A 20,856-nucleotide genomic window follows, 5' to 3' on the forward strand; every position below is an offset into this window, starting at 1 on the left:
AATATTCGTTTAAAAAACCTACTTTTATTTATGAAAAATATTCGTTTAAAAAATCCACGTTTTCTTGAGAAAATATTCGTTTAAAAAACCTACTTTTATTTATGAAAAAATATTCGTTTAAAAAATCCACGTTTTCTTGAGAAAATATTCGTTTAAAAAACCTACTTTTATTTATGAAAAAATATTCGTTTAAAAAACCTACTTTTATTTATGAAAAAATATTCGTTTAAAAAACCTACTTTTATTTATGAAAAAATATTCGTTTAAAAAATCCACGTTTTCTTGAGAAAATATTCGTTTAAAAATCCACGTTTTCTTGAGAAAATATTCGTTTAAAAAACCTACTTTTATTTATGAAAAATATTCGTTTAAAAAATCCACGTTTTCTTGAGAAAATATTCGTTTAAAAAACCTACTTTTATTTATGAAAAAATATTCGTTTAAAAAATCCACGTTTTCTTGAGAAAATATTCGTTTAAAAAATCCCCTTTTATATATGAAAAAATTATTAATTAAAAAAATTAACCTGGTTTATATATAGAAAAAATATTCATTAAAAAAAACACATTTTTCAATGTTTTAAAAATCCACTTTAGCAAAAAATGATTTACTGCCATCGAATTAAATTTAATCACTTTGAATTTATTTTTGCATAAATTAAAATATTACAAGAGTTTTTATTTCCTTTATAATGTTTTATGTTTTTTATTTAATACTAAGAAGAGAAAAAAATAAATTTTAAAATTAAAAACATTAAAGTGTCTCAGACACATATGTATATTTATGTAAATTGTGGGGATTTTTGTAAGATTTAAATGTGTTTATAAAGTTACATATATATATGATGATGGGTGTGTGTGTAGGTGTGATAATCAGATTTGGGTATATGCATTATTATATAAAGATAAAGCAACACTTGAATTTTTAATATATTACAAAAATTGATTTCTTAATTTCAAGTTTTTGTTGTTTTCTTTTAGAAAAGGCTAAAAATAGGGGTGGAGTAATTTTTTTTGTTAAACTAAAAACAATATATGCACACTATAAATTTTGCTCTTCGGTATGTACTAATGATTCGATACTAAAACAATTCAAATTCAATTATAAAAAAATAGCAACTATAACCTAGAAAGCAATAAAGAAATAACAATGTTTTAAATATAGGAAAAATTTGTAATAATAAAAAAAATATGAAAGCAATTAAAAAAGAAAAAACAAATGTGTTTAACAACTCTTAAAGTGGGGGTGGGTGTGGTGGCGAAAATATTTTGTTTTTAGAAAACTAAAATAAGACTTCAAATCAAAACAAAGAAAATAACTTAATTCATATCTAACAAAAAAAAAACCAAGTTCCTTGCGTTGCATTAAATTTATAAACCCTTATAACCTAAAATAAATTAGTTTAAAAATGTGAACAAAATTCTGTTGTATTTTTAAAGACGTTGTTGCAAGGCCAAACCAGCAGCTAATTGTAAAATATTATTTGCCAAAGTATCCAAGTTGAGGGTATCCCCGCTAAGCTCTATCAATTGTGATCTATCACGACTAAAGAAACGTTGTTTGCCTGTGGCTTGTGGCACCAGAGCCACGAGACGTGGATTATTACAGCAGATCCAAATTTCATCATTTTTATCACTCGACACAATTATGTGTTCTCCAGTATTGATGGCGTATTGTATATGCTTAAACGATTTTGGTAATGGTTGTTGTTGTAGTATACGATACATCGGCTGGCTATGCGATATTGTACATGCCAGTGTTAGAAGTTCCGGTGATGTTGCCGGAGGATTAAGATCACGAAATTGATAAAAGATAATCATATTATTCTCTTCCACATCCTGACTAGGAAAATAAACAGAACCCAAATGTTTACCCAATGGTATTTCGAGATCATAATTCATTAGAACATCACCACTGCGATGATCCCAAATGGTTATTTGACTATCGCCCAAACCGAGAAGTTTATCGTCTGGAAGGAAAAGGGAAATAAAAATAAATTAGAAGTGTTTTTCATGGATTTTTAAAACCAGTGAAGAAAATCGTGGATGTTTTTAATATATATACTATAGACAGAAGACCTCTAGAGGTCTTCTATAGGCAGAAGATCTCCTGAGATCTTCAATAGACAGAAGACCTTTTGAGGTCTTATATAGACAGAAGAATATCTCTTGAGGTCTTCGACAGACAGAAGAAGACCTCTTGAGGTCTTCTATAGACAGAAGATGACCTCTCGAGAACTTCCATAGACAGAAGACCTTTAGAGAACTTCTACAGACAGAAGACCTCTTGAGAACTTCTACAGACAGAAGGCCTCTAGATTTCTTCTGCAGACGGAAGACCTTTTTAAGTCTTCTGTAGACAGAAGAAGGCCTCTTGAGGGCTTCTATAGACAGAAGAAGGCCTCTTGAGGGCTTCTATAGGTAGAAGAAGACCTCTTGAGGGCTTCTATAGACAGAAGAAGACCTCTTGTGGTCTTCTATAGACAGAAGACCTCTTGAGGTTTTCTATAGACAGAAGGTCGTCTATAGACAGAAGACTTCTTGCGGTTTTCTATGGACAGAAGGTCTCTTGAAGTCGTCTATAGACAGAAGGTCTCTTGAAGTCGTCTATAGACAGAAGACCTCTTGAGGTCTTCTATAGACAGAAGACCTCTTGAGGTCTTCTATAGACAGAAGACCTCTTGAGGTCTTCTATAGACAGAAGACCTCTTGAGGTCTTCTATAGACAGAAGACCTCTTGAGGTCTTCTATAGACAGAAGACCTCTTGAGGTCTTCTATAGACAGAAGACCTCTTGAGGTCATCTATAGACAGAATATCTCTTGAGCTCTTCTATAGAGAAAGGACCACTTGAGTTCTTCTATAGACAGAAGACCTCTATTGTTAGAAAACCTCTAGGGATCTTCTATAGACAGAAGACGTCTTGAGGTTTTCTTTAGACAGAAGGTCGTCTATAGACAGAAGACTTCTTGCGGTTTTCTATAGACAGAAGACCCTCTTGAGGTCTTCTACAGACAGAAAACCTTTTGATGTCTTCTACAGACGGAAGACCTTTTTAGGTCTTCTATGGAAAGAAGACCTTTTTAGGTGTTCTATAGACAGAAGATCTCCTGAGACAGAAGATCCACTTGAGTTCTTCTATAGGCAGAAGACCTCTTGATGTCTCCTACAGACGGAAGACCTTTTTAGGTCTTCTATAGACTTCGTTAGACAGAAGACCTCTATAGTTAGAAGACCTCTAGAGATCTTCTATAGACAGAAGACCTCTTGAGGTCTTCTATAGACAGAAGTCCTTTTGAGGTCTTAAGGTCCTCTTTGGACGGAAGACCTCTTGAGGTCTTCTATATAAGGAATACGTCTTTATTTCAACTATAGACAGAATACCTCATGTGGTCTTCTATAGCCAGAAGACCCCTTGAGTCTTCTATAAACAGAAGAAAACCTCTTGAGGTCTTCTATAGGCAGAAAACGTCTATAGATAGAAGACCTCCTGAGGTCTTCTGTAGGCAGAAATCCTCCTGAGGTCTTCTATATACAGAAGATCTATTGAGTTCTACTATAGACAGAAGACCTCTTGGGGTCTTCTATAGACAGAAGACCTCTTGGGGTCTTCTGTAGACAGAAGACCTCTTGGGGTCATCTATAGACAGATGACTTCTTGAGGTTTTGATGAGACAGAAGACCTCTTGAGGTACTCTAGGGACAGAAGATTTATTGAGGTCTTACATAGACAGAAGACCTCTTGAGGTCTCCCGTAGGCAGAAGACCTCCTGAGTTCTGGTATAGACAGAAGGCCTCTTGGGGTCTTCTATGGACAGAAGCAGACCACTTGACGTCTTCTATAGACAGAAGCAGACCACTTGAGGTGTTCTATAGACAGAAGCAGACCTCTTGGGGTCTTCTATAGACAGAAGAAGACCTTTTGAGGTCTTCTATAGACAGAAGAAAGCCTCTTGAGGTCCTCTGTAGATAGAAGAAAAATACCTCTTGAGGTCTTCTGTAGACAGAAGAAGACTTCTTGAGGTCTTCTAAAGGCAGAAGTCCTTTTGAGGTCTTCTATAAACGGATAATTGAAAAGTATATAATATTAAAAAACTTACCCTTCATACACTCCAAATAACGTATTGTGTGACGCATACTTTTGAATTCTCTTATACTGGCTAGGGTATCCAATTGTGGTGTTATGGAATATTTACAAAGGCCCGAACGTGTTTTACCCAAAAGATTTTCTTGGGGCCATGTTATGATGAAATAACGTGAATCGGTCAGGGTGGTATAATTAACAGAGGTGAGATCACTATAAAACAAAAAATAAAATTTAGAAAAATAAATGTTTTAATAAAATTTGAGACATTTGAAAAAATATTCGTGGTGTTATCTACCTTTGTATATTATCCAATTGTATGGAATTGCTTTTAGCAATTAATTCCTCATCATGGAAATAGTAAATATTTATGTAGATGGATAATAGATTACATTCACGATGATTTTTGGGTAATGGACGGGCCCTCATCTCAACATAAATTGGTGTGGAATTGTGGAGACAAATACGATTGGCATAGGGTACAACTATTTCATAATCTAAAAAAGAAAAAAACAAATATTTAATTATACTCTCCTTGCTGCCAGGAAATGATTTTTATAGTACCATGTGTCAAACGCTTTAGCTCTCCCAATGGAATCCATTCCCCATCCCCATTCAATGTAGAGTTAAATTTAAAATTCTTATAGATTTCTTGTAGCACAGGTGATGTTGCCGAGGAGTGTTGTGTTGGTGAGTTATTGAACTTCCCCTGTGGCGCTGTTAAAGCATTAACCAGTTTTGGGCATTTCCAAAAACTTATTAGATGCTCTTGTACAACAATAAGTATGTCCACTTCATAGTAAATATATAGCACCACACCAAATTCTGACTTTATGGGATTACGCATTTGATGAGTGGCTGTCGCATGGCCATAAAGAAGTTGTATATTAGCTGTGCCATCAACAGGTTCACTTTGTGTCCAATTATCTTTTGTTTCAATGGGGGTAGATGATGCCATTGTAATGGGAGAACAGGGAATGATGAGTGCATGACCCAGCCTTTCATCATAGGAATTTGTGGTTGAGGATACAACAACATTTTCTGACTCATGAAAGTTAAGTGAGGATGGTGCAGGGGCAATAAATGTGGGGGGAGGTTCCATTTCCACACTTAAAACTGCTCTATCTTCGTTGGAGCTTGTGGTGGTATTGGGTTTGAATGCTGTTGGTGAAGGTGAGGATACAGCGGTGGCAGGTGGTGGTGTTATAGAAGTACTGGCTGTTTTATATTCCTTTGGTTGCAGAGTTTGTGGTTTAGCCATTAATTTCAGGCCTAGTTTAGATTTCAAAGTTTTGCCACCACCACCACCTCTTCCTCCTCCACGTGCCCTGTTGCCAAACAAAGACATGCTCCGTTTGGAACGTTGCAATAAAGCTGAGGCTTTAGCCATTAACCGGGTGCGCGTTGAAATTTGATTACCCAACAACTCCAAATCACTTGTTTCAGTTTGGGCATTACAATATGACTTGGTAACCTTTTCCTGTTTCTCCTTCTTTTCCTGTTTCACCACTTCCTTGGGTTTATTGGATTTTGCAAAAAGAGACTTTTTAGATGGCACTTCTTCCTTTAGCTTTTTATTTTTGGGAGTTTTATCTTTTGTTGTTGTGGATTTAATGAAGATAATTTTTCTGGCTCTTAGTTCGCGTTTTGGTGTGCTGCGCAGGCTAAATGTTTTGGCTCTACGTTTAAGTAAGCCATTGCTCTTCTTTTTCTTTGTCACATTATTGTTGACTTTAATGGCAGCAGCCGGTGCAGAGGTACTTCCCAATTGTGTCCTAACTTCAATTTTTGACGGTACCGTTTTGGTAGTGGGAATTTCTTCATATGTTGCCTTCTCCAGGTTATTATTATTGTTGTTGGGAGAGATGTTGTTGTTGTTGCATATGTTTGTTTTTTCCTTATTACTCTCCAAAGTTTGTACTATGAAAATACTGGGTTTGGTTTTACGTGATTCCTCCAAGGCAGCTTGTAACTTTGTTTTCATAAACAAAGAAATTGTGGGTGTTAATGCCCCATCAACATCATCATCACCTCCATCATCAATACTGTTGTTGCTGCAACTGCAGGGATCATTTGATGCTTCCTTTTTAAACACATCATTGGTTTTCACATCTCCATTGAAAACCGTTGGACTAGATTTCTCAATTTTAATGGAAGTTATTTGTTTCTCTTCCATAATGTTCACATCACTTATAGATTTATTTGAACGCTGAGATCGTAACATTTTAGAGCGTCTATTGAGCCTTTGTGGGGATAAAGGTTTGGATTTTCCACTCATTTGATGCTGTTTTTCCAATTCATCTGATGCTGTTATATTTTCAGTCTTTATATCATTCAATATTTCTGTACGAATTTCACTTTTCTTTATATCATGATGGGAATCCAATGAGCCAAGTATTTTGTTCTTGGCTTGGCGCATTAAGGGCTCTCGCTGTGGTAAAGCAATTTCTTCTTGGTATTTCTTATCTGTAAGTAATTCATTTGTTGTTGTTGTGTTTGCAATGTGACACAAAATTTTAATTTGTGGTTCATTTTTCACTGAATTTGCTGCACCACTCAGCGATGGGACTTTCGGTTTGTTTTGACTTTGTTTGTTAACGCCTTTCATAGAGGCTGTTGAATGTGAAATGGGCTCTGAGGCTTGAGAAATTGAACTGAAAGAAAACAAAATATATAATTAATTAATAAAAAAATATTTACTGAAAAGCCTATAAACTCCGGGCCGACTGTGTTTGACAAAATACTCTCAAGGCGACAATATTCACAAATCATTTCTATTTCTATATAACAACGTGCGTGCTGATTGTGTCTGATATAAAAGCTTTCGTTAAAGCCGAAATATTCTTGAAAAAATCCACGATTCATGAATAAAAAATCCAAAGATTGATAAAAGAATATTCGTTTAAAAAATCCACGTTTATATATGAAAGAATATTCGTTTATAACTCCACGCTTATATATAAAAAAATATTCGTTTAAAAAATGCAAGTTTATATATGAAACAAGTAAGAAGGGCGTTAAGTTCGGCCGGGCCGAACTTGTTATACCCTCCACCACGAAATGTATTGAAGTAAAATGGAAAAATTAGTTTCAATTCAATTTTAGACGCAAAGAAAATTGAATACCGAATTTCAGCCATTTTGGTGGAATATTGAAGCCACAATATTCAAAATACCGAAAATCGGGAGGTACCTTTCCATGGGGGCTATATGAAGGCGTGGACCTATACCGACAAATTTTGAGTATCCCCAACCAAGTCTAAATACCAAATTTCAGCCATTTCGGAGGAAAATTGAGGCCACAATCTTCAAAATACCGAAAATCGGGAGGTACCGTTCTATGGGGACTATATGAAGGCGTGGACCTATATGACAAATTTAAAGAGGAAAGTTGAGAACCCCCAACGATGTCTTAATACCAAATTTGAGCCATTTCGGAGGAAAGTTGAGGACACCAAACTTCAGCCATTTCGGTGCAATATTGAGGCCACAACGTTCAAAATACCGAAAATTCAAAATACCGTTCTATGGGGGCAAATATGAAGGCATGGACCGACACCGACAAAATTCTGGGGGAAAGTTTTATACCCCCAACGTAGACTAAGTACCAAATTTTAACCATATGTGATAATGAAGCTAAAACCTTTAAAATACCGAAAATCGGGAGGTACAGTTCTATGGGGGCAAATATGAAGGCATGGACCGATACCGACAAAATTCTGGGTGGGAAGTTTTATACCCCCAACGTAGACTAAGTACCAAATTTCAGCCATATCGGTGTAATAATGAAGCTAAAACCTTCAAAATACCGAAAATCGAGAGGTACCGTTCTATGGGGGCTATATGAAGGCGTGGACCGATAGCGACAAAATTCTGGGGGAAGTTTTATACACTAAAAGAAGACTAAATGCCAAATTTCAGTCATTTCGGTGGGATAATTAAGCTAATACCTTCAAAATACCGAAAATCGGGTGGTACCGTTCTATGGGGGCTATATCAAAACGTGGACCGATATAGCCCATTTTCAATACCAACCATCCTGCAAGTAATAAAAACTTCTATACCAAATATTGACTCTCTTTAAAATTGCGAGCTGTATCTTGATTTCAACAGACAGACGGACGGACGGTCAGACGGACATGGTTAAATCGACATAGAATTTTATGCTGATCAATAATATATATACTTTATAGGTTCTCCGACGAATATTTCGATGTGTTACAAACGGAATGACAAGTTTAATTATACCCTCCATATGGTGGAGGGTATAAAAATATTCGATTATAAAATCCACGTTTATAGGTATATAAAAAATATTCGTTTAAAAAATCCACGTTTATATCTGAAAAAAATATTCGTTTAAATAATTCACGATTGATGAAATGAAGTAATGAAATGAAGTAAATGAAGTTGAGCCAATGCACTATAGGTAATTTGGTCTGTTTTTGAGGCAAAAATTAATAGCGGTGGATATGTGGGCTTTTTATACATTTTTATTGCTTTATATGCAAAAGTAAGATAAAACAAAGAATTACAACGTAAAATTCGGATATAGCGAACATCGGTTATAAGAAACTGCGTTTATAGCGAACAAAGTTTTATGTTTCCAAAGAATTTTTCTTAATATTTGAACACACATTCAACTTCTTAAAACGACCACGATTATAACAAACAAAACCTGTTACCCCGCGAATAGAATTTTTTACAATTTGTTACGATTTTCAGGCCCGCTTTAAAGCAGAAGCAGATAGCGACGAATTTAAGCACTGTTTCAAATATATAAATATATGATATTTAAAAGTAGGCTTTAATAAAAATTTTACAGACGAATACGTCTATAACGAACGCAGGATATAACGAACAACTTTTCTTTTTCCTACCCCCTATTCTCATTTTACCTATTTTATCCGTTCCAACCCAATAAAAGCGGTTACAATAAAAGAAAAACGGTCACAATGAACTAAAGTACTGATCCGCCAAGAGATTTTTTAAACATTGATATGTTTAAAATATTTATTCGCGAAAAGATCTGTATAAATATGTATTACATTTTTAAAGGACCAAATAAATCACGCAATCATGATCCCTAGTTAGAACTTATTACAGCTATAATTAAAAAAAAATGTTGACCACAACACGTATGTATATTTTTAGAACACATGGTGAATATTTCTTTAAAGAAAATGTCTTTTTAGGTCAAATCGGATGCTTTTTCGTATTTAATATTTCCCCAGCAAAATGTTCGATGACAGATCATGAGTTGAATCATAGGTGCAAGTGACTTGTCATAGGTGCAAATTTAGGTGAATCACCGATGAAATTTACAAGGGAGTGACACCTGATTTCACCTGTTCATTGTCATGGCATTTTGCACCAGTTCATTGTCATGACATTTTGCACCAGTTCATTGTCACGGCATTTTGCACCAGTTCATTGTCACGGCATTTTGCACCAGTTCATTGTCACGGCATTTTGCACCAGTTCATTGTCATGACATTTTGCACCAGTTCATTGTCATGGCATTTTGCACCAGTTCATTGTCACGGCATTTTGCACCAGTTCATTGTCATAGCATCTTGCACCGGTTCATTGTCATGGCTTCTTGCACCAGTTCATTGTCATGGCTTCTTGCACCAGTTCATCGTCATGGCTTCTTGCACCAATGCTTTGGATCCGGATTTTTGCCAATCAGAAATAAAATACGCAATACAATTATGTAATTTGTTGAATTAATAAGAATACAATGCGCAGATGATTTGTATCGCCAGATGTTATTTTTCTTTATTTTGTATGTAATTTTCAAAATTATATATTATATTAATCTGCAATATCATATTTATCTCTTCCGATGGCTGCAAGATACTTCTTTCAACTTGGGGGTTCCGTTTTTCCAATATTCGATAAATTATGTGTCAATCTCTGAACCAAGCTCATCGTTTGGGAAATCTAATATAATTTTGAATTCTGTTATTTTATTTCAAAAGAAAAAGCTTATCCTGTAATAGTTACCACGTTATGGTCTCTTTTATACTTATTTTACCGATCTCCTACTTTGCTTCTCTCACTTTGCATGCCATGCTTGTGATATCGTGATCTTTCAATTGGAGTTTTGTTCCCTCGGGTCGCATAACGTCAAATGGCTCGTATTCATATGCCGGTGGCATCTTTATCCATCCTGTTAACATGGCCCAACCAACCCAATAATTGCAGCTCGATATGTTTTACTATATCGGTGTTGGTCGGCTGGGGAAGCTCGTGGTTTATAGACCGGGTCTTTTTCATACTTCTTTTTAATATCCACAAAACGAAACAGGTTTCCAAACAAAAAAAATTTTTTCTTTTGTTTTATGTAAATTTACATTGTATTTTTAATTAAAATATATAAATTTTGCCACTATCGACCACTTTCATCTGACTTTTATTTTCATTTTAACAATTACTTTTGCAAGTACACAATTATTCGGGTATATGAGTATTTGATAATTTATTGTGCGGTTACTTATCAATTTATTTGAACTCATGATAATATTGTGACAAAGATCGGATCTTTCACGACTTCAATTGCACTCATGAAAATTCGATGAAAAAGATCGGATCTTTCATGACTTCGATTGCACTCATGAAAAAGAACCAGTGAAGTCATGATTTCACATGGAATCACTTCCATTTAATTTTGCTGGGTCTTTCACCAAACAAAAATTTAAAAAAAAATAAATATTTTTCTGCAAGGAGGGCACCTTCAAAAAAGTGATATAACTCAAAAAACGCAAAAAATCGCACCTTGGTAATTATGTAGTTGATTCAGAACCCTTTGCTAAAGATATTCCCAATAGCAGAATCACGGCCAAACACGGCCAATTTAGTATAAGTCTATATGAAGTGAGTTTAAGAAAAATAAAATATTTATTTTTGACTTTTTGTGTTTTTTGGTCGCTACCCAAAATGTTTAAGCTATATTTTATATTAAATAAATTCCTCTCGCAATTGCCAATTTATTCCATTTTACATATATTTATATTTGGTTTATTTTTCCGCGGTTTAAATACATTGAAATATGTCTTACAATATATATATTTTTTAGTTCTTCTTCGAAATTCTCACTTTGACTGCAATTTAAACCGCGATAATGACGCTATTTTGAAATATATCATTCATACCCAGCAAAATGTTCGATGACAGATCATGAGTTGAATCATAGGTGCAAGTGACTTGTCATAGGTGCAAATTTAGGTGAATCACCGATGAAATTTACAAGGGAGTGACACCTGATTTCACCTGTTCATTGTCATGCACCGGTTCATTGTCATGGCTTCTTGCACCAGTTCATTGTCATGGCTTCTTGCACCAGTTCATCGTCATGGCTTCTTGCACCAATGCTTTGGATCCGGATTTTTGCCAATCAGAAATAAAATTCGCAATACAATTATGTAATTTGTTGAATTAATAAGAATACAATGCACAGATGATTTGTATCGCCAGATGTTATTTTTCTTTATTTTGTATGTAATTTTCAAAATTATATATTATATTAATCTGCAATATCATATTTATCTCTTTCGATGGCTGCAAGATACTTCTTTCAACTTGGGGGTTCCGTTTTTCCAATATTCGATAAATTATGTGTCAATCTCTGAACCAAGCTCATCGTTTGGGAAATCTAGTATAAATTTGAATTCTGTTATTTTATTTCAAAAGAAAAAGCTTATCCTGTAATAGTTACCACGTTATGGTCTCTTTTATACTTATTTTACCGATCTCCTACTTTGCTTCTCTCACTTTGCATGCCATGCTTGTGATATCGTGATCTTTCCATTGGAGTTTTGTTCCCTCGGGTCGCATAACGTCAAATGGCTCGTATTCATATGCCGGTGGCATCTTTATCCATCCTGTTAACATGGCCCAACCAACCCAATAATTGCAGCTCGATATGTTTTACTATATCGGTGTTGGTCGGCTGGGGAAGCTCGTGGTTTATAGACCGGGTCTTTTTCATACTTCTTTTTAATATCCACAAAACGAAACAGGTTTCCAAACACAAAATATATTTTTCTTTTGTTTTATATCAATTTACATTGTATTTTTAATTAAAATATATAAATTTTGCCACTATCGACCACTTTCATCTGACTTTTATTTTCATTTTAACAATTACTTTTGCAAGTACACAATTATTCGGGTATATGAGTATTTGATAATTTATTGTGCGGTTACTTATCAATTTATTTGAACTCATGATAATATTGTGACAAAGATCGGATCTTTCACGACTTCAATTGCACTCATGAAAATTCGATGAAAAAGATCGGATCTTTCATGACTTCGATTGCACTCATGAAAATTCGATGAAAAAGATCGGACCTTTCACGACTTCAATTGCACTCATGAAAATTCGATGAAAAAGATGGGATCTTTCACGACTCCTTTCGCACTCATGCAAAAGAACCAGTGAAATCATGATTTCACATGAAATCACTTCCATTTAATTTTGCTGGGATATTAATAGATTTTGACATGTTCTTTTTTAATGCCAACTAAAAAATTATTATTATTAAAATGTTGCAAAATCGACTTTTTGCCTCAAAAACTGGGCAAATTACCTATAGTGCAATGGGGGAATACTCCACTCAAGCAATCAAATGAAAAAATATTCTTTAAAAAATCTACGATTGATAAAAAATATTTTTAAAAAATCCAAAATTTATGAAAAAATATTCTTTAAAAAGTCTAAGATTGATGAAAATATATTCTTAAAAAATCCACGATAGATGAAACAAGTAAAAAAGTATCAGTCGGCTTTGCCGACAGAGATATACCCTCAGCCTGTGTATACTGAAACAATTTTTTCCAAAATACGTATGTATTTAGGGGATTTTAAAAATTTTGGGCGTTTGAACCGACAAAAATGTTGATTAGGATTAAAGATCAAAAGTTTTGCGGAAGAGATACTAAAAGGAATGGATCTACATTGACCATTATGGAAGTGGATCTCCAGCCACTACATATGGTGCTATAGGGGGTTTTTACACACTTCGGGATGTTTGCTCAAGAAGTATGGACTTGCCCCTGAAGAAACGTTTACCATCGTAATTCAGGCATCGAATGCAAGTTGCTTCAACAAAAATCAAAGTGATTCGATAGCAGGTCTTAAAGTAAAGTTATCCAAAATTTTGTGTGGGAGGTACCGGATGGAGTGGACAAAAATAGGCCATATTTGAACCTAATCTATATCTAGTAGATATATCAGGATGTGCAAGGTATGGACCAATTCGGCCACTCCTTTCAAGAGTTTCCGTATGAACAAAATTTCCGGAAATTTTTAAACTTTTGTGGGGGAGGTACCTGAAGGAGTAGACCGATATGGCTTATCTTCAAACTTAAACTATGTTTGAACAAAATATTACAAAGGCAACATTTTGGACCGAATCGGCAGATCCGTTCTAGAGTTTTCTTATGCTCCAACCACCTCACACGGTGTCATAGGGGTTCTTTGCAACTTTCAGGCTATTTTCTCAGGAAGTATGGACTTGCCCGTAATGAAACTTGTACCGTCGTATGGAGGACAGTGAATACAAGTTGCTAAAACAAAAATCAGAGGGATTCGAGAGATGGCCCTAAACTGAACCTTTCCGAAATTTTGTGTGGGAGGTACCCGAAGGAATTTACCGATTGAGTCCATATTGGAACCTCATCTAAGTCTGGTAGAAATTTCACGATGTACAAAGTATGGACCAAATCGGTTACTCCCTTTAAGAGTTATCGTGCGCACAAATTTTCCAAACATTTTCGAACTTTTGTGGGGGAGGTACGGGAAGGAGTGGACCGATATGGTCCATCTTCGAACTTAAACTAAGTTTGGACAAAATATTGCTAAAGCCAAATTTTGGACCAAATCGGTTCATCCGTATGAGAGTTATCGTGCGCACCAGCCAGCCAGACAAACGGACAGACAGACAGACGGACGGACATGGCTAAATCAACACCAAATTGTCTGAAACATATTTCGTCCAAACATACTTGGGGTCTAAAACCATTATTTCGATGAGGCACATTTTGTCCGTATGAAAGTCTATATACCCTCCCTTTCTAACCTAAAGGCTGAGGGTATAAAAACAAAGATTGTTGAAAATATTTTCTTTAATACAATACACATTTTATGAAGAAAAAAAATTAAAAAATATTTATGAAATTATAATTTTTTTAAATCCACGTTTCATAAAATTACAGTATTTTATCCACGTCGATAAAATAAATTAAAAAAATCCACGTTTCATGAAAAAATTATATATTTTTTTAAATCCACGTCTATAAAAAATATTTTTTTTAAAAAACTCACGTTTCATGAACAAATTATATGTATATTTTTTTAAATCCATGAAACCATTGTTTAAAATATCTAGGTTTATATGAAAATATTTTCTATAAAAAATTCACGTTTATATAAAAAAATATTATTAAAAAATTAAAAAAATATTTTTTAAAAACAGCCACGTTTCATGAAATTATATATTTTTAAATTCACGTTTATATAATTTTTTAATCCACGTTTATATTAAATTCTTTTTTTTTTAATCCACGTTTATATTAAATTCTTTTTTTTTTTAATCCACGTTTATATTAAATTCTTTTTTTTAATCCACGTTTATATTAAATTCTTTTTTAAATCCACATTTCATGAAAAAAATTTAAATCATTGTTTCATGGAAAAATTATAACTGTTTTTGTTTAATCCACGTTTATGTAAAAAACATTTTTTAAAAAATCCACGTTTATATAAAAGAATATATTTTAAAAAATCCACGTTTATATAAAAAAATATTTTTAAAAATATCCACGTTTATATAAAAAAATATTTTTAAAAATATCCCCGTTTATATAAAAAAAATATTTTTAAAAATATCCACGTTTATACAAAAAAAACATATTTTTAAAAAATTCGCGTTAATATAAAAAAATATTTTTTAATAAACCACGTTTATATAAAAATTATTTTTTAATAAATTTTCCTTTACGTTTTTTTTTAATATTTTACTTTTTTCTTTAAAGAATATTTTTTAAAAAATTCACATTTATATAAAAAAATAATTTATATATTTCATATTTTATACAAAAAAATAGTTTTTTAAAAAATCAACGTATATATAAAAAATATGTCTTAAAAAATATTTTTTAAAATATCCACATTTTACGAAAAAGACAAATATTAAAAAAATCCACGTTTCATAAAAAGTTATAAAAAAAATATTCTTTAAAAATGCACTTTTATATGAAAAATATTCTTTAAAAAATACCCTGCAGCGCTGTGCTACTAACGAAACCTATGCTGATGATCGGCAACTGGATAGCTATTTCTGGGGCTGGGAAGAAGTAAGATCTCAAAAGACTTTGTTAGGGGCGAAATCGGTCCCCTTTCCTTTCATCATTCAGTAGCGGGACCACCCAGCTCACTTTCCAGACTTCGGGCAAGATGTGGTTGGCTAGCGACAGGTTGAGAACTTTTGTGAGATATTCAACTTCCGGCGAATCCAGCTGTTTCAGCAATACAATTGAGAACCTTCGGACCTTAATGCTTTAAATAGCTTAGCGTTCCTAATGGCATTTGCAACATCATCCATCGTAAATTGTAGTGGTTGCTCCGTCTCTAAAAACTCCGTCATGGTCGCCTATAGAGGCCACCTTCTGTAGTGCGATTCTCTAGCACATTTTTGGAGTTACCGACAAAAATCGTTAAAACTAAAATGGTTTTAATTTCGGTAATTTACGATATTATTCGGTATGTTAACGACCAATAAAAAGTAGTCGTAAAGTTCTACCGATAGCAACAGTGTTGTCAACTTTCATTTGAACGTTTCATTCATAATTTTGCGTTTTAAAGTTACCGATTTTTGTCGGTAACTCAAAAAATGAGTTAGAGAATCCCACTACTGATCGTCTATTAACAGTTACCCTCTGGTCGTCTAAAAAGACTCGTTTCTCGTCGTCCATAATGTTTTCTTCGGATCATCTATAAACACTGCTTTCAGGTAGACTAAAAAATACTCCTCCTCTTCTGGTTGCCTACAAAGACAGCCTCCTAGAAGCCTATAAAGACTTCCTTTTGTTTACATATAAATACTACGTTATTGTCGCATATAAAGCCTCTCTTCTGATCGTCTATAAGAACGCCCTTCTGGTCGGCGATAAATACTCCTCTGGTCGTCTATAAAGTTACCTCGTGGTCGACTATAAAAAGTCCCTTGTGGTCCCATAAAACGACTCCCTTCTGGTCGCCTATAAAGACCCCTCTTAGTAGTCTAACAAGAACTCCACCTTGGTCGTCTATAGAGCCTCCCTTATGGTTGCTCGTGAATACTCCCTTCTGTCGCCTATAAATACCTCCTTCTGATCGGCTATAAATAATAACTTCAGGTCGCCTATAAATACTCCCTCCATTTGTCGCCTATAAATTCTTCCTTCTAGTCACCTGTAAATATTTCCCTTTGTTGCCTATAATAAATACTTCCTTCTGGCAGTCAGGACTACATCTGAAGCTTTGTGATCGTGTGGTTCCCTGGAAGCATTTGTTTCATAGCTCACACAGATACAAAAACAACATTCCATTTGTCGCCTTCTGGGAAGTGCAACATTCTCAAACTCAAACCAACATCTAAATCCTAGATTACAAAAAAAATTTTACTTACCTCTCCAAATTTTTTGACTTCGACGGTTGCGGCTCAATTTCTTCTTTTCGCTCTACCGATTTCTTCACTTCTTTAGCCTGCGGGCGTTTATTCTTCAAAGGCTTCATCGGTTGACTTTCTTCTTTGGCATTTTTCTCCTTGCGTTCCTGTTGCTGTTGACGCAATACACGCATTGAACGTCTTGCCATATTACATTGAGCTAATTCGGCTACAGCATTCGCCATAGCTGTCGCAGTGGACATACCGGTTAAACCTAGGTAATTACAAAACTCATGTTGTTGATGATAGACTCCGTCATCAGCTTCGTTTTCGTCTTGAATATCAGTGGCAGATGTGGCGACAATGGTCTCCTGTGCTTCCATTTTCTCCGTTTCCTTTTGGGTTTCCGCTTGAGATTCTAATGTTAAGCTGATTAGGGATTTTGCTGCAGAATTGTTTTTAATGTTTATAGCAGGAAACTCCTCCTCTTCCCCCTCCCCTGTGGTGGCTGAAAAGTTGTTTGGAAAATATTTCGTTGGCAATATAGGTGTTTTGAACAATTGCTGACCATTTTTGGATTCGATTTCCAGGCTTTTGGAATTTTGTTCAGATTTTATTTCTTCCTTTATCGGCTCTGTTGGTTTATCAATTTCCCTGTTAAGCCGGGAAGCCCGAAAAAACGAGTCAATTTTTTCACTTGATGCCAAGGAGCTTAACTTTTTCATTTCTTTGGGGTTTGGTGGGGGTGCTTTTTGCCTTTGAAAATGATGCGGCAGTGGAGGGCCTTTTATCAATTGCATATGTGGAGGTACATCTTGGCTATTTGCTTCTTCAGAACTACTGGGACATACGAGTTTTTCATGTATGTGGACTTGTGCTGGCTGTTCGCCTCCTCCTCCCCCACCAACCCCTCCAATTCCTCCTTTGGGAAAACGTTTATGGGCGGTTGAGGCCAATTTTTTGGAGTTTTGAAAACAATCATTATCCGAAGAGGATGTTGCCGGTGGTGACGTAGAATTTTGATTCCTTTTATTATTGGAATCTTTAACAAATCGTTGAGTTTTTTTGACTTCTGCCACATCTTGATTTATTGCAGCAGTAGCCACATTAGCTTTGCAACGCCTTTGTTGGAGTTGTTGTTGGGCCACAGCTGATGTGGATGGCCTTTCATCTGCGTGTTTCAAGTTCTTATTTGCATCACTTGAAGTACTGCTTCCACTCGATACACTTGTGACAGTGGTTTCATCTTGTTGTTTTAAAGAGGAAATCCCAGCTTCCCTAGAACCATTGCCACCAGCTACCAAACGTTTATTTTTCTGAGCCATGTTCATGTTATCGATAATCATTTGACGAAATATACCAAAATCATATTTTTTGGGGGACGTTTGTCGTTTGTTTTTCTGTTTTGTTAGTTCGGTTTTACGTTGTTCCTCCAAACGTTTAAATTCCTCATCGAAGAGGGCAACATCTTCTACATCACTGTAGTCATCTTCGCAACACCAACCCTGAATCTTTTCGGCCAAGGTCATTTGTGGATTACAGGCGGTTATCATGGCCAATTGACGCTCAAATGAATCGGCTGGTAAAGTGTTTTTCAAAAATGGTGGTCGTGGTGGATATTTGCCACCAGCACCACGAGGAGTTTGTTGGGGATTTGAGGGAGAACTTACGGGGAACTCACTTGTCGATTCTGTGGAACATTTATTTTGTGTCGCTGGCGGCATGGCAGCATTTGCTGCAGCAGTTTGATAATTTTGTCTTTGATTGAAATTCAATTGGAATTTTGTATTGATCTGTTGTCGTTTATGTTTCTGGGATATTGTGGTGGAATCTGAGTTGATTTCAACAATTTGATCGGGTGGTGTTTTCAAATTTGAGGGCGATACAGCTGAAATTGGAAGATTGAAAGTGATAAGTTATAAATCAAATAGAAAAATTATGAAAAATAATGAAATTGGATAAGTTATAAGTACTAACCTTCTCCAGACAATCCATCATTTTGATGCCTTTTACGTTTGTTTGGTGTATGTGGACTATATTCATTGTCATCACAATTATCTGCCTTCTTAGGGGTTTCCTCCAGCTTTGATTTAAACATAATTTGTCCATCAACCTCCTCCACATATTCATCATCGACTTCAATTGCCTCAACAACACCTTCAGAATCTTCGCGATATTGATGGACATCAGCGGATAAGTGACGTTTTAAATTTTCACGACTAGGCACGTAAACATCGATTTCATCGTTCACCACACTTTTATTTTGCATCTCCACTTCATCATCTTCGAAACCTCTAAAATCCTCCATATCATCTGAACTTATACTGTTGGTGGTAACAATTTGTAACTGTGTCTCCCCAACTGCTTCATATTGTGTTGCTACCACATCATCACTGGATGAAATTGTGTGTATGTGTTGTTGATGTTTCAAAACCTCATCAGGGCTAGTATTGTGACCACCATCATCACTGGACTGCTGCAAGCACTCTTGTGGGATATTTTGCATTGGACTATTGTGCCTAGTTGTAGCAGTCTCTGGCATTATTAAAGCATTACTACTTGGTAGCTGATGATAATGCAGACTGTGGCCTTGTGGCAGTTCCTGCTGCTGATAATGCCCTACTGCATTTGCATTTGGTGGCGTAGGGGGGGTTAAGTCACTGCAATTTTCTTCTACTGGCAAGTAGACAAATTCATTGGCCAGCATACGAGGCATTTCTAAATGGAAAATCAAGTATATTGTAAACTTGATGTTTTGACAATAAACTGTTATCAAAATTACCTATAAATCAGTTCCACTAATGTCTTCCAGCTTGTAATTGATCTCCTAGTCTGTTGTGGCGCCTTTTTTCTACAATCCAATTGTATTTCTTAATTTTCGCAATTGTCTTCCAGTTCTTACTTTACTTAATTGATGATTTCAAGACACAATTGTTCTAATTCCTAATTAAAAATTTTCCTTTTGACCAATAATTTAATATTTTTTTGTGAATTTTTAGATAGATAATTTTTTTAATGTTGTTTATTTCTATTTAAGTCGTCGTTTGACAAGAAAGAAAAGAAAATAAAGAAGAAAACAAAACGTCAAACTTCTTTTCTCGGAAATCGATTGAGAGAGGAGAGCTTAAATTGGCTGACAGGGTGATTCATATAAAATTAAATGAGGGTGAGTAGTTGTAACGGCGTTAAGCACAATTAAAGACGTCGACGGAAAGCGTCAATTCATGGTACAATTAAAAAAGGTAACCTTATGCAATCATATGATTAAAATTTTTTCCAAATTGAACCTTTGACAACATTTCATTGTCAAAACGGATTTGACATTGTCTATGGGGTTATCATGGTGAACACATACATACATAGACAGTGTCAGTTACGTTTCAAATTTAATTTTTTCAAAATTGGAAAATAAAAGAAAAAACTTAAATAAAATGAGAACGTGTTGTGTTTGCCATAAAAATGACGCAAAATGTTCCAAAATGCAAAGAAGCACGTGAAGAGTGGTCCCAAGCTTGTGGAATTAAGTTCAATAGGAAGGAATTTATTTGTGAAGACCGCTTTTTGCCTTCAGATGGCGATGCTTGCTTCATGTAATAGGGCCGAATAGTGCAATACATAGGGAGTAAGTAATGAATCATTTAGGGGATAACTAATATTCGATGTATCCAGCAGAGAAGCTTGTGCAACAGCAATTGTGGAATATAAATCTTCAAGAGTTATTGTGGGCATCGTTTTAGTGAAAAAGTTTGAACTTCAGTGGGGGGATGGAGGATTGGACTATCGTGCGTGCTAGCCAGCAAGACAAACGGGGATTCATATACCTTGCTTCCAAAACAATATTTCGATGAGGCACATTTTTGGTCGTATCAAGTATATAAACCCTCTTAAGCACCCAGAGGCTGAGGAAATAAATAATCCACTGTGAGTCTTCCTTTGTTGTCCCAAATTTTAAGAGATCACTATTGACTTGGATATTTCCTCGGAATCTTGGCTTTTCGCCACTAAGATTCGCCACCTTTACCACTGTAATAAAAAATAAAAGAAAGAATTTCAATATTATCGCAGAATATCTGTATTTTTAACTCACCAAACGTTTCATTGTGTAAATGTAAATAAACA

General features: G+C 35.0%; 1 protein-coding gene across 2 annotated transcripts; it reads right to left on the reverse strand.

Annotated features, from left to right (window-relative positions):
* Positions 1-621: 621 nt before the first annotated feature.
* Positions 622-20,742, reverse strand: LOC141393910 (uncharacterized). Of its 2 annotated transcripts, XM_073967526.1 has the most exons (8): positions 20,559-20,742; positions 19,520-19,765; positions 18,715-19,455; positions 16,759-18,625; positions 4,647-6,736; positions 4,381-4,579; positions 4,099-4,295; positions 622-1,969 (listed from the first exon to the last, which is right to left on the reverse strand). In XM_073967526.1, the coding sequence occupies exons 3-8, from the start codon at positions 19,451-19,453 to the stop codon at positions 1,434-1,436; spliced, it is 5,628 nt and encodes a 1,875-aa protein (XP_073823627.1). In that variant the 5' UTR covers positions 19,454-19,455; positions 19,520-19,765; positions 20,559-20,742; the 3' UTR covers positions 622-1,433. The 2 variants fall into 2 exon arrangements, with proteins under 2 accessions (XP_073823627.1, XP_073823626.1); XM_073967525.1 differs by lacking the exon at positions 20,559-20,742 and having other exon boundaries at positions 19,520-19,848.
* Between the last annotated feature and the right edge of the window lie 114 nt (positions 20,743-20,856).

Source organism: Musca autumnalis, unplaced genomic scaffold, assembly GCF_047663935.1.
Source record: "Musca autumnalis isolate F117 unplaced genomic scaffold, ASM4766393v1 scaffold_2, whole genome shotgun sequence".
Taxonomy (NCBI): domain Eukaryota; kingdom Metazoa; phylum Arthropoda; class Insecta; order Diptera; family Muscidae; genus Musca; species Musca autumnalis.